Consider the following 19536-nt stretch of genomic DNA (forward strand, 5'->3'; position numbering starts at 1 on the left):
GGCTTTTTAATTGATAACTTTTGTCATCAATACCTGTTATGAAAAGGTCCACTTTAGAGAAAGAGCTCTTGAGAAAATTCCCACATTAAATTTCAATGAAGTTTCTTTTTTTTTTTTTTTCCTGAGCTTCAACATAATGCTAAATGTATCATTGGAAAGGTTAATACATTGAGTGTCAAAGTTTACTTCTCAGAGTTGCGTTTTAATGGAATGGCCCATGATTAGCTCTGTTAAAGCCGCCGCTACTGACTAAGCGGACTGTTAAAGCAGGGCACACGTTGCCTTTTTAATGTCAACATCAATACACTCTCAGTTCTTAGATAGCCTTTTTGGGTCGCAGATAAACTTTAGAAACATCATATGTGCCTAAATCCCAATCTTGATCATTTTAATGAAAAACTACAAGCTTTTTTAAGTACTTAAACTGTTTTTTGATGATCGAAAAAAGAGGTTATTTCTTATAATAATTGGATTTGTGGCTGCGACTGTCTATGAAAGCATTTGATTTTTTGCTGACTTTCATGTTGTATAAAGATCAGCTGTCTGCTGTGTGCCTCACATTAGCATGCTTAAGAGAGACTGATGTTCTGACAAGACATGGTTTATCACATCAGGGAAATGAATATTAATGCAGAAGCAAATTTACAGTTCACAAATCACTTTACATGCTTGTAACTTTTAAGATGCATACAATTATATATGGCAGCAAGGAAATGCTGATGCTTTTCTTTATTAAAGTTGCAAGTTTTCTTCAGAAAAAGGTGTATATTATATAACCATGTACAGTAAATATTTGTATATACAATTGTTATTGTTATTATTATTATTATTATTATTAGAAGTAGTAGTAGTAGTAGAAGTAGTAGTAGTAGTCAGGGATGGGCAAAAAACATTTAAATGTATTTTAAAATATAATACCAAATACCTCAGTTTTACGTATATCAAAAATAAACCGCAAAATACAGCAGCCACAACAAGAATAAAAAATTAAAATACTGTATTTTGTACTGTATTTTGAAAGGGAGCATGACGTTTATTTACAAACCTTCTATAAATAGGCATATTGGATTAATGGCTTTACCATTAAACTGAGTTTCTCTTTCATTTTAGCAAAAATGTTGTACAAATTTCATACAGAAAGTTGTGTCTTGAAGAAGCTTTTTTTTAACCACTGTAAAAACCATGTAATGCAGATAATGAGCTGGAATTAAGTACTGTATCTCTTCATTGTGTTCCATGCATTGTGTGGTCAGTGAAACTGCAACAATCTCTTAACAGTCTTGTATTTTAAAAGGGTGATATATGAAGAAGTTATTGTATTGGTTTGTTCTATAAATGTAGTTTTTTTTTTGTTTTTTTTGCAATTAAAATATTCTAAACCTAAGGTAAAAACATAATTTTTTGAAAACTTCTAAAATCTCCAGTTTTAATAATAATAATTTCTATAAATCATGATTTTTTGCAATCGTGCTTTTCATATACATCCTGAAGCTGTGTAACAGGAGTCTGGAGTTTTTGACCAGTCTGTATAGAGAGTAAGTATTATTAAATATTTGTCTCTCATACTGCATTTTGCCACTTTGACATCTCTTCATTAACTGTGCACTGCGTCTGCAAATCATCTACTGGCATTTGAAACAGCTAATGAAGTTTTGTAGAAATCCGCACTGTAGGACCTATTTATATGTTGTTTGTCTTATTTTTCTGGCTTCTACATCAGCAATCCATCTAAAACTACTGATATTCGTTATTTTATTCATTCTGCCAAGATTTTTTTCTGTTCTTCTTTAGCTGGAACAGTCCCAGTTTACCCCCTTAAGCCTAGTTCACACTACAGGATTTTAAACATCAGCAGATCGCTGTGCCGTTCACACTACATGACTTGACTTTGTGTTTTTTAATCTCTGTGGTGTTCACACTACGCAACACTCTGAATGATCCACAAAAGGGGGGTCACACATTACATGTTCTGACAACAACTCATTACCCAACAGCTACCAAACCACAGCCAATGAAATTTTGAGGGAGTAGTCGTCAGACAAAGTTGAACACTATTGGCAGCTTGTGTGATGATTACATCACTGACAGCGTTTCAAGCTTTGGAGAAAGCATTTAAAAACATCGTCAAATCAGCTGATTCATCAGCGGATTAATCACTCATCAGCAAGGTTCAAGTGGGTAGATACACAGAGAGTTTTTAATTTTTGTAATTTTATAACTCTTTCAAATAAAACTAACATATCTATAACACCCTGCCGTTTTCTAACTATCAGTGTATTTCTTTCTGACATTGTTATTTTTTTATTACAAAACAGTAAAGAACTGAGCATTTCTGCCTTAAATTACCATATTGGTCAAAATGACTGCATGCATGTCTGATACTTTTCACTGTGACTTTAAATATGTGTGCATTTCCTTGCCTAGCAACTTCCTGCTAACATAAATAAAACTTTCTGATGGCAAAAACATCAATTTACTTCAGATATCTTTCAAAACAGCATATTCTGTGCCGTGAAATAGCTCCTGTTTGAAAGTGAAAATGAAAGCCAAGACCTTTGCATGTTCTAGTATCTTAACTACATATTTATAGGCTGTGTTACCCAAAAAAGATGATATTTTTAGGGTAATGGTGTCATTCAAATATGATGCCAGACATTCAAAGCTTAATTTTAATATCTCAATAATAGCTTTGAATGTAAATATGTTGTGACAATATGGCGTTTTATATGAGAACGGTCAGAATGAGCAGTATGGTAATTCTTAGTTACAGAATTCTAGTTCCACTGTTAATATAGCCTACTCTCATGTCTGTGTTAACGCAGAATGATGCGAGTGCATTGATACCCATTCTGGCCAGTATTCCTGAACACACAGGCATTCAGCTCATGCTGATATGCTCTCTCATTGGCTGCAGCTCGTCACTACATCTGACCACACGTGGGGTTGAGTCGGCCGACTGCTCTGGAATATTTAGCATGATAAATGTTAGATTTCCGTCTGCGAGGTGTCGGCGACGCGTCTGCGAGCCTCGTTGATGCGTTGTTCAGTAGTTCACACATAAAGAGCAGCGAGCGCCGTGCACCTGCAGATTTCTTCCCAATCACAGCCCGATCTGTCGGCGAGCTTGTTAACTTCCAAATCGGGCTCAAATCAGGCTTAAAATCCTCTAGTGTGAACTAGGCATTAGTGAACACCAGTACACCATGTTTAGGTGTTTTATTATTCTTAAAGGGCACCTATGGTGAAAAATCTACTTTTCAAGCTGTTTGGACAGACGTGTGTAAGTATTGTGTATAGACCGTCATATTAGGGTGATATAAACACACACAGTCTTTTTTTTTTAATTTAACAACATAAAAATGGTGGACCAATTGGAGCGGTTTTCAGACCAACTGCAACTTTACGTAGGAGAGCGGTCCCCCCGCCCACCAATATTGATTGACAGCCTCGCATCACGATCATATCCTCAGTTTCTTGTTTCACGTCCACCATTTTCAGCGTGTAAGTCAAAGCGATATCACTAAAGGAACACCCTTGCTCTATTTTTAGATGAAAGGCTCATTAGGCTCAACACAAGATCAATATTCTCCACATTATCGCTCTAATCATTATTGCTTGTACCTTTTGCGCGGCGCAATGGATTTTGGAGTTCTAGGCATGGGTTTCTGTCGGGGTGCTTGCGACGGAGCTTCGAGTCGGCGGCTTGGCAGCCGCGGAGTCGTTGTGTTTGCCCTGGTGGAGGCCTGTGTTTGGAGTTCTGGAATGCGTGGCTCGACGATTCGGGACAGTTCATGTTTCTGGCGCGCCACTGAGAGTGTCTAGTGTGCCGTGTTGCGACGCATTCGATGCCTCAAAGTAAATTCAGTGTTTGAGGTTATTAGTCTCGGTGTACAAGTTCGGCACCGAGACAATACAAACTATACAAAGACATAAATGATTTTGTACTCTCTGCTTGGTCTGTGTCCGAATCGTGTACGGCTGAATGCTGATCCTAGCTTTTCTCTCTCTATGTCTGTCAGCCTGTCTGTTGCAAACACAGAGCGTGGAAGCTTTTGGCTCCGCCCCCTTGTTACGTTGGGCAGGAAGCCCAAACTAATTTTCATGTGAAGCAACACGCCCTTAAAACAGCAAACTGTGCCCCCAACATGACACTTTTTAACACATTATAATAAAAACATCTGAACTGTGTGTTGAACTGAACCTAAACTAGCACACTCAGAAGAACCATAATATTAAATCATATTAATAATATAATATTAAATCATAAAAACGGGGTAAACTATGTGCCCTTTAAGTTCGTCTGAATTTCCACCTGCAGCACTGAAAATGATTATGTGCTTAAGGACTGATATTTTATTCCATCTCATTTCTTAAGCAAAGATGCTGATGCCAAATTGTACACTATACTGCATATTACTGGTCTTAGCATTGTGCAGTATATTTTCAATGATTGCTGACTTTAGTTATTATTTGTCTGTTATTGTATTTGTGTGTTGCATAATTTCCATTCATACTCCAAGCACTGACCACCATCTTAATCAATTTTTTTGTTCTATTTTTTGTCAGCATGTAGACTTCTTACAAGTTATTGTATAGTATGTTAAATATACAAAAACACAGGACACTGAAATATTTTGATACAAAATATAAACCAAACTTTATCAACTCCATAAAAACAAATTACAAAACACTGTTTTTTTTTTTATTTGAAATATGTATTTGAAATACATGTATCATAAATACTGCCCATTCCAGGTAGTAGTAGTTTGTAGTAGTAGTCAGCATAAGACTTTGATTTCATAACTGTTAGGAACAATAATATATTTTAATCAAATAAAATGTATCCTGAAAACTACTTACTATGAGCCTTTTTCCTCTAAAATGTTTAGATGGTGGACATATTTGGAAAATGATTTCACGTTCCATTAACAGCAACTTCCACCAACTGAAATTAAATAAATATTACTCTTTTTTTCACTTAAAATGTAAGAAAGGCAATTATTTATTCCACAAATAACCATTTTCCCGTGTAAATCAAACTGTTAACACAATAGCTTAATCTAGCTAAAAAGGGCTTGCATGATAAATCCACATTTAGCTCGCGTCAAGATTATTGATGAATGAAGTTAACATTTTTAAAGCCAGATAAACGGTGTGCTTTTTCCTGAAAGAGGTTGGCTGTATAAACCCTGGAATGAATTTATAGTGTCTGCATGCTTCGCTACTTCTCTCCAATTGTCCGCAGGCTGCAGATGCTCCTCGCCAATCCAGCATTGCAGGTGCAGTTAATGCTGGAGATGCTGATACTTCTGGCTTGATGTCCATCTTTTTTCCCTCCTTGTTTGGTTTCCTCACGCAGTGCTTTTTTCTGCTTACCCCCTAGCTTTTTTTCCTCTGTGCTGCCGTGTGAGGTGTTGTATTCACCGGATCCCGCAGTCTGACCGGCTTTGCGGTGCTTCTTCGAGAGCATCATCTATTCTTCAACATTAGTGGATTTATGACGAACAGTTCCGTGTGCTGCCGCATCATGTTGACATAACTCTGCCGAAAAACTGAAAATAATGAATGGCAAGAGAGAAGAGATGATATGAATAAACTCTTTGATGTGGAGAGAAGCGGGAAAAGGGGTTTCTACTGAATATATTGGCGAGGAAGCGCGGGAATGAGGCACGTTTCTTGTCGCTGTGAGTTTTCTTGTTGAAGTTGTCTATGCTCAGCAATGGAAAAACGAATTGAAACGAATATTCGGATAAGTGCTTATTAGAGATGGAAGGGAGCTTTTTCAACCTTTTCCCTTTATTAATCTTTTCGTGGTGACTCTGGAAAGGTGGAGCGATCAGGAAAAGCTAATGACGGACCTATTAATCCATCACCAAAAGCACCAGAGGGCTTTGGAAACGTTTGGATGGAAGCGTTTGCATCTTTTTTTCTGGTTTTATACGAAACTCATGCATACTGTAGTTGTGGATCTCTGCTGGAATCTCCGTCGTCATTGATTAATTTATAGTGAAGGGAATCCAGGGCTGTGTTGGCACATTTGCTGTGATTTTTCGTTTTCTGTATTGCAAAGATCCATCTTTTCTTCTGAAAGTATTCCGATCTAAATGGAATTAGTTGAGAAAGCCATTTGTGAAAGGAATAGACATGGTACATGGGAACAGGTTCCTTCACGGTAAGTCCTACCACTTAACTTCACTCTCTCCGTTTCATTTTACGCATGAGGTCTGAATTCACAAGCGTCGACTCTCTTTTTTTCCTTACCTTGGGAACTTTGTGTGTGATTGTAAACTGGCAGAAATCTATTTTGATTATGCCTCGTTCCCTCTGAGAAAATCTTAAACATGTCAATAGCTGGTCTATGTTTGTTTATTTATTTATTTAGGATGTTGGAAGTGACCAGTGACCAGTTTAAACCAACTGCACCCAAATGAGCCAAATAGCAATACTACTGCTATAAAACTTGCATAGTATGGAAGCTGTTTTCTTACTGGTCTAAAATGCTTATTAACTAGAATTTTAGTAGTTGCTTATTTAACATTAGGTAAATAAATACATTTAAATGAATGAAAGTTAAAAGTGGTACTTTTTAAGGTTTTGTTTTTTTGCATGCTGGGAAATGTAGTTTGAACTGGTAACTAGCTGGTCTTAAATACACATCAGCTCCTCCGAACTCTGGTGCACATGCAATTAATTTGGACCAGCACTTCTCACTGGCCAAACGCTAAAACCTGTTAAGGCAGCTTTTTACATTATATTAGTTTGTTGCTGGCCTAAGATGGTCATTATTATTCTAAGCTTATTACTAGTTTCATTTAGGTGGCATTTTTGCTGCAGCAACAAACCAGCTTCAAATAACCTTAGTAAGATAGCCAAAGTGTATTATTTTAGCTAGTCAACAAGTCAGTGACCAACATCTAGCACCCTAGCATATTGTAAAACCGCTACCAGCTGAATATGAGTTAAGAAATAATTTTTTATTTTTTTTTTTGGTTATGTTTTGTTACCCTGCTGAATATTAGCTATTGCAAATTTGGTTATTGGCTTGTTCAAATTGGTGATTTGATAATCCACATTCTGGTATAAGCTACAGTACCTTTGGCTAGCAACTCATCAATTACAAGTTGATCACGTCATTTTTTAATTATTATTAGAAGTTTGATGATATATATTTCTATTGTAAGGTAGTGCAGCATCTTGAAATAACAACAAACAAGCTAACAGCTAATTATGCCAGGTTGTTAACATGGATAGCATCTAGTCATTGACCAGATTGGACCAGCTAAAAAAAAGAAAAACAGTTAATAATAAGGCTGTTGGTTCCAAAACATCTAGTACATCCATAGCAAACAAACCAGTCTCTTTCCATTATTTACAATATTCAAGATTCAAGTACAAAAAATAAATAAATAAGTTTTGTGATTTAGTGCAACAAGATAACATGTAAGCACAGTATTGTTCCAGCCAGCTACATGTTAATGAGTCCACATGATTTTATGCTGTTTTGATCTTAAATCTTTTGTCTCAGTTGTTGCAGGTCTTCTCATGCTTGGGTTGTCTGGGGCAACAAAGAAGGAAGCAGGTAATGATGTTTTGTCACAGAATACCCGCCCACTCTCCATCTCCATGTTTCCTGGCAATCTCTGACATTTGACTGCTCTCTCTCAGTGAAAAACAATTCAGGAGTACAGCCTGCTGGGCAGTGTGGAACCTGGGTGAAAGAACCGGAGGGAGGCCTCTTCACCTCACCCAATTACCCAAACAAATATCCCCCAGAGCGAGAATGCATCTACATCATTGAAGGTACAAAAGAGAACAACCCAAAAACAAAACCTTGTTTGAATAGTAAATGCAGCACAAAAACAAATCTGTCACATGGCACTTGGACGGTGGGGGTTGTTTTGAACTGTTCAGTAGCGCAGCGGTACTCACAGTAAAAGATGCAGTAGCACTCAGTTGATTTTTAATCCAATGCAGCACTATTATGATGCTAACAAACACTAGTGAGTTCTCTTTTGCATTTATAACAGAGGCATCTATTAACAATCTCTTAATATCTGAACGCCGATTTGATTTTTGGAATTAGATTTTATATCGGAACTAGAATTAGGAACTGTCTCTCAGTCACATCTGTTAGCATTATGCATTGTGCCAAGTAACTGAAAATCAAATTGAAAGAAGCTAGTAATTCCTTAGAAGCAGTAATTTCCTTAAAATTGAATGGTTTATTTATCACATTTATAATAAGATTACAAAAATTATGATTTTTTTTTACAAAACATTGTCATTTCACTAATCATTCCTTACAGAAAAGTCCAGCCTGATGTCATAAGGAAACGTAACTTTTTTTAGTTTTGTCATTGTTGTAGCTAAATCATATGAATTTTTACAAGTTTAGCTGTAAAGAAAAATCAGTTTTAAAAAGGAGGCATGGCACCCAACCTAAACCCAAGGAGAATAAGCAAATCGCAACTTTATTGTACAAATGAGATTGTACAAATTAATTCAAATTAGCCACTAAATCAAAAAGTAACAAATTCCCATGAGATCATATTGGAAAAGTCACATTAATTTCTCATGTGATCACGTTTTTTCACATACTACACACGACCAAATTTCGACAACATGTATAACACATAGATAACATGGAATCACATCGGATTCATACAAAAAAAAACAAAAAACACACACATTTCCATTGGTATTTCACAATGTTTATCTGTTTTACATGTGACTTCATGTGATTGCATTTGCAAATTCACACGTGAAACTCTTGTGACATTTCTGTAATGGCCTCATTCCACTGAGTGATACAGTACGGTACGGTACGGGCCGGTATGTGTCACCTTTATCAGGCTTGCTTTTACACTGCTAAAAGGGTACCAATGGTACTGTTTTGGTAAGTGTGGTGTGCGACAGAAAGATTCAGTCATTTTCATTCTCGCTCGAGAAAATGTCAAAGTAAAGCTGGACAGGTTGTTCACATATCATACGAGAAGCACTTCTCACAAAAGAGATGCTTTGTACACATAAATACTTGTGTATAAATGTTCATTACTAACCTTTTAATGGACATGATTTGATTATAACTGCAGATCAATGATGAGTGCGAAATAGTCTACTGTAAAGTCTGCGATTACATAAAATAAATAAATGCACCATATATGAACACATACAGCCCCTTACAGTCTTTGATATGTTACCATTACAGACAAACTACACACAGCATACATTTAGTTCTTATTTGGGTTCAAAAACAACACACATTCATTATAGTCCAAGAGGTGATGATAATAGTTAAACATAGCAGGTAGTTTTAGGGCTTTAGGTTGCTGAAAGAATCATTTGCTCCTTTGTTTTTTCAAGCTTCTCCTTTTTTGTATGTCACTCTCGCGTTTGTTTGTTTCTGACAGGATCAGATGCCAGAAGCACTTCAATAATCACGTGCACATTTTTATCATCAGCTCAAGAAGTTCGTTATTTCAAATATAGATAAGCGATGAGTACAAATGAGAAAGCGAATCCGCTTTCATTTTAGACAGCCTTGTAAAAAACTACGCGGCACAGGGCAGATTCTGCTCTTCTTTTTAGCTTCGTGGCTGTTCATGAAGACAATGACAAGGTTTGATTGAGCTTGGGTCGACCATGGCTTTTTATTATATGTTTATATTATTAAGGTGTAATGATTCAGCTGTGTATTTAAAACATGGCAGTTTCTTTGTTATCATTCTGGCTTGTTGCACGAGCGAGTGTCGTATTTCTGTAAACAAATAGCGTTCAGTTGCGTGTCTAGCTCCGCCTTTAAGTACCCTTTTATTGTGCTAGGTACCCTTTGCAAAGGGTACCCAAAAAGTGGTTTGGTAGGGTTCGCTTATAGGTATGTTTTGACAGTGGAAACAGCCATAATAACATACCTAACCGAACCGTACTGTGCCATAACACTCAGTGGAAATGGGCCATAAGGGATCACATACTGTATGAACTGTATTTTATATACACAGAAAAAAATAACACAGGTAGAAATATCTCAGTTGACCTCTGATTTCACAATAAACAGCAGTTTTACATTTTACATATTTACTAGTGTATATGAATCTTATTCACAGAAAGTGAAACATAAAAGGAACCATGAATGGCCTCCCTTTAACATAATCATCAATGGAGTGTGATTACATTGCACATAATCCACCAGTAACATTAAAGAGTTACAAATTGCCATGGGATTCTTTTTGGGCTAATTAGTGTACCATTGTATACTAATATTGGCATACTAATAAAAACATAACTTTTTAAAATATGACCGGTGTAGAAAATCTTTAGAAATACATGCGCACATTAATTTTCACCACTAAACCTGTAACTTCTACACTCAAATCAGTGGCATAAGCAGATTGTACAAAAAGTAAGAATATACTTTATTAGCCATGAATTTGCTTTTACATTTTTGTTACAAACTTCTGTTGGAAATAGGGCTGAGTGATTCATGAGATTGCAATAAAATTTACAATAAAATTGTTAATATAACAATAAAATTCATTCATTTATTTTCATACCAAATAATGCTAAAGGATTATTGTGATGTTTAATTACATCACCTGATATGCAAAAAATAAATAAATAAAATAATAATAATAATAATAATAATAATACAAAGTTAATATGTACAGTTGAAGTCAGAAATATTAGCGCCTCTTTGATTTTATTTTTTTTTCCCTAAATGATGTTTAACAGAGCAAGGACAGTTTTACAGTATGTCTAATAATATTTTATTGTCTGGAGAAAGTTTTATTTGTTTTATTTCGGCTAGAATAAAAGAGGTTTTGAACTTTTTAAAAAACGCTTTAAGGATAAAATTATTAGCCCCTTTAATCTTATTTTTTTTTTGATAGTTTGCAGAACAAACCATCGTTATACAATAACTTGCCTAATAACCCTAACCTGCCTAATTAACCAATTAACCTATTGAAGCCTTTAAGGGCCCTATCATACACCCGGCGCAATGTGGCGCAAGGCATGACACAATTGTTGTTTGCTAGTTTTAGCTCGGTGCAAGAGTTGTTTTGATGTTTTGTGCCACACTGTTTAAATAGGAAATGCATTTGCGCTCATATGTACACCAATAGGCATTCTAGTCTAAAAAGGAAGGCGTTCTGAGGTGCATTGCTGGCGCGTTGCTATTTTGAGAAACTATAATAGATTTTTCAATAGACCAAAGCAAAGCCGGTCTATTGTCCAGCACAGAGCGCGTTAGTTGTGCACCTCGCTTACACACTGCTTAATACACACAAGATGTAGAGCAATACGCAAATATCTTTACAAATGAAAAAAAAATATATATATATATATTAAGGATATATATATAGGATATAAATATAAAGAATTAAAATATTTCAAAACATATTATTTTCTAGCCTACATAAATTTAAAAACCATTGCCTTCATGCCTTTTTCATCTTCATTCATAACAATTTGCGTTTGTATAATGTTATTATTATTATCAGTATTATTTATTATATGCGTATTTATATTTGTTTTATTAAAAACAAGCTTAGATTTGCCCACCTGTCAGGTTTTAGACCATATGGGGCACAGCATGTATATTTGGATATAACTCAAGTTTTTAACCACACTTTGTTATTATTGTTCATTTATTTGTTTGCTGGAAATTAGAACTGAATTTAAAAATAGTTTTAACACAAATCTTTGCGCTTAACAAACAAAATTAATTATTTATAGGCTAAATGATGTCTGTGCATACAAGGTTTTCCTATGCACGAGATTATGAGATGCCTTATTTCTCATTCTCACGCAGCAGATGTTCTGTTTAACTGTTTTCTTGCTAGTGAAACGCTCAGTTTTTCCACCTACAAAGTGGTCATGTAAATAGCAAATACGCTTATAGCATGACGCAACTGGATCTTAAAGGGAATGGGAGATGAGACTCTGATTGGTTTATTTTCAAAACACACCTATAACTCATTAAGAAAATAAACTCAACCCTGCCATGGCGCAAATCGGATTTTTCCATCCTCAAATTAGCAAAAGTGGATTCTGACACGCCTTGAAAGCGTTTGCCCCCTGCACTTTGCGCATGGAACGTCAAAATAGGGCCCTAAAAGTCCCTTTAAGCTGTATAGAAGTGTCTTGAAAAATATCTAGTAAAATATTATTTACTGTTGTCATGGTAAAGATAAAATAAATCAGTTATTAGAGATGAGTTATTAAAACTATTATGTTTAGAAATGTGTTGAAAAAATCTTCTCTCCATTAAACAGAAATTGGGGAAAAAAGAAACAGGGGGCTAATAATTCTGACTTCAACTGTAAATGTTTTAATTATATTTTTTATTTAACTATTTAATTATGTTTTGCATGTCATGTGATGTCATCAGTCATATTGTTGATCATATTATCAGCACTAGTTGGACATATGATATCATGCATCATAAATTACAGCTGTCAGTTTTCATGATTTTCTTTTCCCCTTTGCAGCTCCCCCGAGACAATGCATTGATCTTTTCTTTGATGAAAAGTATTCAATTGAGCCTTCATGGGAATGTAAATTTGACCATATTGAAGTCCGGGATGGACCCTTTGGCTTTTCTCCAATAATTGGACGCTACTGCGGACAGCAAAACCCTCCATATATCAGATCAAGCGGCCGCTACCTATGGATAAAATTTGTTGCGGATGGTGAATTGGAGGCCATGGGATTTTCTGCAAGCTACAATTTCACATCAGGTACTGTTTTATACACCTTTATGCAGTGTCAGTAATGTTTACGATTGGTACAGATTGATTTATTTTTACACCAGCGAGTTTTAGGCTTTCCTTGATGGTCTTAAAGAGTTTGGGAAACTAGCTAACCTCGGGGTATTTTTATGCCTCGCATGTCGTCTTGAATTCCTGATGCAATCAGTATCTGCTCTTCAAAATCCAAGCTGCTGATTCATATAGTGATTGTTGTGGGTCCACGTTGGAGCTGCCAATGGTCATAATCTGCACTTGAGCTTTTTAGTCATATTTTAATATCATTAATGAGCAGCCTGTATGTTCTTATTCATTTAAAGCGTTTTAAATTGTTTACCTTGATCAATTCTTAGCAGCACAATGATTGCTGACAGTTATTCTCAGTACCTGCTTCAGATGTTAAAGATTGCCAATAAGATGCTAAGTGGTAACAACAACATCATTCTGCATATAATTGATTTCACTCGTTCTCAAAGGAATCTTCTGAAAAAATGCAGCACATCACACCACGGTTGGTTGTTATCAGGCATCTCATTCTGAGTCTATTAAAAGCCGCTGCTTTCTGATCATTTTCCTTGATTTAAAATTGAATCTCTGAACTGAAGTGAGTCTGAACAGCAAGTATCACTGTACCTGAGTTCAAGAGAGAGATGGCGCATAAATGCTGTGCAAATTGAACAGTAATAGATATTGTGCAAAAAAATGCCAAAAGTGATCTTAGAATTTAGCTGCAACTAAACTTGTAAATGCAGAAGAATTTCACAGAGCGGCCGGGCTTCATGGGCCTTGCAGATGAATTGCACAGCTGTGGCACTGGGTGCAAGAGAAAGTAGCACACAATTGAAGGCAGCACTGATTTAGAGTCATATCTGAGAAATGAGTTATGAGCTGAGACACCCCCCCCCCATCCTATTGTAAGTCAAGAGGAAATTCTTTCGCCAAGTTGTACAGAAACTGTTCAGCGTGAATAGATTCAGACTCTCGCTTCGCAAACTTGCCAGAGAAGAAACACACAGCTTCCTCTAGTCTTGATAAGGAATATCAGTGGCATATAATTTGCATAATTAAGGAGATAAAAGTCCCTGAATTCACTTCCCTTGATGTTCCCCCAAAAAAGTGGAGAGCGCATCTGCTGTGCTGCAGCCAATGGTAACTCATGCTAATGCGGAAGGTACAACAGATGAATGAAAAGCAGGGGATGAGGAAGGATAGAAATTACACGTATTCATCTTCCTTAGGCTTTTGCACATTTTATCTCTGCAGAAAGGAACGTTCTTGTATTTAGCTGAAAATGGGATCTGCTTATTATCACAAAACAGCCACTCAATCAAACATGTGTCAGTCTGCGGTGTAAAAGAGAGGGAATTTATTCCGAGTTCGTCATCCTGGGGCTCTGGGCAGCACAACTTCTGAAATTTCCTCATTAACTCTGCACTCATATCAAATCAAATACATCAGTGCAAGTGCAACTGACCTACAGATCAGATCTTAAGGTTTTTTTGTGGGAGTGTGTGTGGAATCATGTGATTAACTTTATAAAACCTATTGATTTTAGACTCTTGGTTTGCTCTGGGGTATTGACTGAAAATATGGTTTGGAATCCACAAATTATTGTTTAAAAATTGCTGGAATGTGTTCATGATATTGATTTTTGTAACTGCTCACATATTCGTCTGACAATATGGATGAAATACCATGATGCAAAAAAAAAAAAAAATCTTTGAAAAATATTTGATATATTTGGTGTCATTCAGCAAAGAATCTTTAAGGCAGATAAAGACTGATGGCTGAGCTGATAACTCTTTAGAGAGGATTCTTTTTGATGGAACTATTTGTTAAAAAAAAGTCATTTTCTGTCAAATGATTTAAAGTTCTACTTGGTGAATCAAAAACAGGCTACGGAATCAGTGAAGTCCTTGAATGAAGGTTTTCCAAATCAGTTCTGTTGACTTTTATGAGCAGGGGTATTTTTCTTTGTCAAGTAAGGTACTGTTGGCAGTGTAAACAAAAGCTTTATCAGTCTATCAGTGTGATATGTATCAAATAATACTTTCCTGTCCATCACTAACCTGATGAGGCATTAGAAACAAAAATGGCATCAGTAAAATCAAATCAAAATAAGTTAATATATATATATGATTAAATTTAATATATATATATATATATATATATATATATATATATATATATATATATATATATATATATATATATATATATATATATATATATATATATATATATATATATGATTTCTTATTTTACTCCAAACCAAAAACCTGCTTTTGGGTTGTCTTATTCTTAAAATGACAGTTTACACAGAAAATTACCAGAAAGTTTCAGTCACTATTTATTCATATCTGTTTTAATGCCAAACAGATATATATATATATATATATATATATATATATATATATATATATATATATATATATATATATATATATATATATATATATATATAATTTTTTATTTATTAATTTGTATTTTAATGCTTCTGAAGCTGCAGACGCCATAATCCCACTTGTCAGCGCTTTACTGTTTGTTTTCTTTTTTTATTGTGGGCGTAGTTTGGTTGCGCAATTCTGATTGGGCAGAACGAAAGTGCGCTTACTTAATTGGCCAGTAAGGCTTTCACACACAACCGGTGATCTGTGCATTTGTCCTACCTTGTCAGATTGTCCTACCTTCTATTTAAAAAGTAGGTAGCACATTTTGATGACGCAGTGTGCTACCCATCAGATTTTGCTACCAGTGTAAATTTTATTGTACAGTAGTGTGATATGAAGCTGTAAAATCGCCGTAACCTGTCTAATCCCTAACCCCAACCTCAGAACTATTCAAATACTGTGTTGGTATGTTGGTAGCATAATCTGATGGGTAGTATAAAATGTCAGAACACCTTTTGTCATGCATTTGCTCTAGGCAGGGGAAATTAAATAACACACACACACACACACACACACACACATACACACCACATATATATATATATATATATATATATATATATATATATATATATATATATATATATATATATATATATATCGATTGCAATTCAATTTCGATTAATTGCACAGTCCTAGTATCTCTTAACCATTAAGTCAGTAGTTACAGGTCTTCAAAATATCTTCTTAATTATTCAATGAAAAGAGAAAAGGAGGAAAATCCTAATGGTTTGGAACCCCTTGAGTGTGAATAATGCAATACGACTTTCTCAATGCTCCCAAGTTTAAAAACTTCATTGAATGTATTATAACAACCCTAAATGTTAAATGTGCATACCTAAAATATGTCTTTCCCTTAAATGAAAAGTAAAAATGTGAGAGGTCAGAAGTTGTGATAGTGCTGTAAATCTGCATTATTTCCAACATGCATCCAGGTGTAGGTAGTTTTAAATGTCAGAGTTTTCCAATTTGGTTTGAAAGTAATTAAAGGTATTTTCACTCAAGGTTAGTTTAATCTGTAATAGTGGATGCATGGCATAATCCATTGCTGAACGTTGGATGGCTCAGTGATAGAAAAGTAGAATGATGTGCACAGTGTGTGTAATTACTTCCTGATATCATGTGAAAATAAAAATGGTTGTGTGCAGTCGCTTCCAGCATTCAGATGCAGTTATCATGCAGACGCTGAATGAGTTCATTCCAGCAGTCAGATCTTCATGGATATACATCATGATGTCAGTTTCACTCACAACACTATGAAAAAAGGGTTTCTCTCAGAAATGTGAGATTCTTGGCAAAGACACTGCAATGATACATTAAATTGAGAATGATATTTCAAGTATTTAAGACATTTATTCACCCTCTATTTGAATGAAGCCTGCTTAAGTTTCCTTCTTCTGTTGAACTCAGAACAACATATTTTTAAAATATTTTTTTTCCCTCTATGAAAGTCATTGGCTACCAGTTACCAAAATACCAAAAATATACCAAATAATTACCAAAATAAAATAAAAAAAAATAAAAAATTGTAAAAAAGAGAGTAGAAATTCATAAAAGTTTGGAAAATTGTACTTATTTGTTTATGTATTTGTTTGTTTGTTTATTTGTTTGTTTGTTTGTTTATGTCTAATATAAAGAAATGCACTTTTTGGTGATGGTGTTGTTCCACGATCAAATTGGGTCTGTAAATTTGTTTAAATTTATAGATCGATAAATTCTTACATTATTTGCCTGATTCTATACATTTTATTAAACAAAAAATAGACCTTTTTCCTTCTTTCCTGGTTTTCCGGTATTTTCTAAATTATTAAGTTATAAAAAGAGTTAACCTTAACCCTCTTTGTAGAAAAAAAAAAACTTGCCAAATAATAATAAAAAATCATTATTAAAATATGGTGGTCAAGAGAACGCAATGTGCTGTAATTTAAGGAAACACGTGCAATTACAAAAAAAAATGCTGGTAAAATGAGTAAAGATCTTTATCCACTTGACAGCACACATGTTACAAATCATCACAGTGCACTCACATTTTTTTAAAAATGTGCTGCATTTTTCACACAACACAAACAATTAATAAAACGCACTGCATTTTTTCATACAAAACTGAAATGTTTCGAGGAGACCCTAAAACTTGACAGACCCGGCTATTTAAATAATCGTTATTTAAACTAATAAATGCTAACAAGACAGGAATCGGGATAATAAAATAAAATAAAATAAATAAAAAAACTAATCATTTAAAGAGCATCTACAACTTCAGTGAGCCATACGCTTATTTTACGCAGCCACCATTTTAAAGAACCAAAGCGAGGCTGCGGTGGGAAGAAACCTGTTAGTATAGGACCAGCACTGTAAACATTGCAGTAACATGCTGTGGACTATAAACCTCCAGCTGTTGCTGAGATTTCAAAATGCACAAATGATGTAAACATCACTTTTATATCATTCAGTCAGTTTAATTTAAACAAATAAAAGTAATTTAGTATTAAACAGCATCACAATCTCTTTAAGAGTAATATGCTCAAGTTTCCTGCTAGGCTTCAGTTTATGGCACCAGTTAAACACCGTAAGGACGCTTCCATGCTTCAGCCTATGTAACCCGGTGAGCAATAAAACAAAACTGCAAACTGCAGTCCTCTATAGCACACCCTTGTGTTGTCTGTAATAGTGTTTTCCCGGTACTGAAGTTTTAAAAACGTCCATTTTCCGCTAACATTCAAGCGCCGCTGAGCGCGTCCATAAACAGCAATGATTTACCATAGTATTCACCAATGCTCATCAGTTTACTGCTCTTCACCAAGTGCAAACAAAGATACACGGACCCTGGAGCTGCCAAAGCAGCCCTGAAAATCAGTCAATTCATTAAGCGGATCGCTCGTCTGTGTTTGTTCTAGGTAAACTGTGGTGGGTGAACTGATGACCTTCTCGGCCAATCACAACAATTTCTGTTGAGCATGTGAACACAATGGCAAATCAGCACTGTTTTAAGAAAGCCATCAACAGTGCCTTAAATGTTAGCGAAATATTGAAGGTTTTTCTTTTATTTCAGTATCGTGACAAGTCTAATATAGTGAAAGAATCAGTTCATTACCTTGAGTTTAATAAATGGCATCTAAAACGTGTGTTTGGGAAAGAAAACGTTTGCTAACTATTTCCCTTAACTTGCTCTGAAAATGAGCTCTGATATCACTTTTTATTTTCACCATTCATTCAGAACGGACCTTCAGGTCACTCGAAAGGCGGTGAAATTATACATTTGTGTCACTTTCTGTTCGCTGATAAGATATACAGCCATGTACACATTGTTTCTTTGTAACTCCCAACGATACTTCAGGGTTTCTTCCCACCGCAGCCTCGATTTCGCTTTTAAAAATGGCGGCCGAGTGAAATCAGTCTATAGTCATGGCACAGCGGCATCTGCCACGTTTTGGGTCCTCTTGAAACATTTCTATTGTGTTCCATTCTATTTGTGTTGAGAGGAAATGCAGTGCGTTTCATTAATTTGTTTACATTGTGGGAAAATGCAGCACATGTTTAAGCATTGTGAAATTGCAGCATGTGTGCTGTCAAACGGATGAAGATCTTTTCTTAATTTCCTGGTGTTGTTTGCAATTGCATGTGTTTTTTAAAATTGCAGCACATTAGGCTCTCTCTACCACCATATATTATTGTTATTATTAGTATTATTATTATTATTATTAATAATAATAATAATAATAGTAAAAAATACATAAATAACTGAATCTGACTTCATCTAGAAATGTATAGAAATACACATATGCAATTAAATACATTTTATTTCATACAGTTTTTAAACATGACAGTTTAGAAAAAAAATATGGAGACTTATTTTAATCCACCAACTGGATATGTATAGTGATAAATTGTACAAACAGCCAGGTATATAAACCAATTCTCAATTGATGTGTCCTTAAATTATATTTTCTTGTAAAACATCAAATAATCTTTAAAACATAACTTAACAGTGTTCGCAACTTGATAAAAGTAATATTAAATATAACCGTGAAAAAAGACTTTTGTGAATTTAGCTGTTTGTCTCCTTCCATCCTTCGTCCATATGTCCTTCTCTTCACCTCTCTTTCTCACTATCTAGAAAACTCACACGTTCATTCTCCTGAGTCTCACTTACTTGTCTCCCAGGTTTGACTGACCTTATTACCCCACCTCCTCTTTTCCGAGAGATAAAGCTGTGTTACCAGACAAGATCTGGCTGGGTTAAATAACATGGAGAGCTGCTCCCCTTATGTGTCTTTCCCCAGGCCGCTGGCTGTTTGAAGCCTTTGTCCCAGCTGTAAACAGACGCAGCAGTAATAAGAAAA

The 19536-nt window shown here is 35.2% G+C and overlaps 1 protein-coding gene across 3 annotated transcripts in view; it reads left to right on the plus strand.

Annotated features, from left to right (window-relative positions):
* The first annotated feature begins 5211 nt into the window (after window positions 1–5211).
* neto1l (neuropilin (NRP) and tolloid (TLL)-like 1, like) overlaps window positions 5212–19536 on the plus strand; it is a 227278-nt gene continuing 212953 nt past the window's right edge. For all 3 annotated transcript variants that reach the window (XR_015524861.1, XM_087309376.1, XM_087309377.1), the window contains exons 1-4: window positions 5212–6172; window positions 7526–7579; window positions 7666–7800; window positions 12489–12737. Coding sequence is in view for 2 of the 3 variants with exons in the window: in XM_087309376.1 (XP_087165502.1) it covers window positions 6145–6172; window positions 7526–7579; window positions 7666–7800; window positions 12489–12737 (466 nt within the window). In the remaining variant the exon portion in view is untranslated. The remainder of the gene's footprint in view (window positions 6173–7525; window positions 7580–7665; window positions 7801–12488; window positions 12738–19536) is intronic.

This window comes from Danio rerio, chromosome 24 (assembly GCF_052040795.2).
Source record: "Danio rerio strain M-AB ecotype USA chromosome 24, GRCz13ab, whole genome shotgun sequence".
In the NCBI taxonomy this organism is placed as follows: domain Eukaryota; kingdom Metazoa; phylum Chordata; class Actinopteri; order Cypriniformes; family Danionidae; genus Danio; species Danio rerio.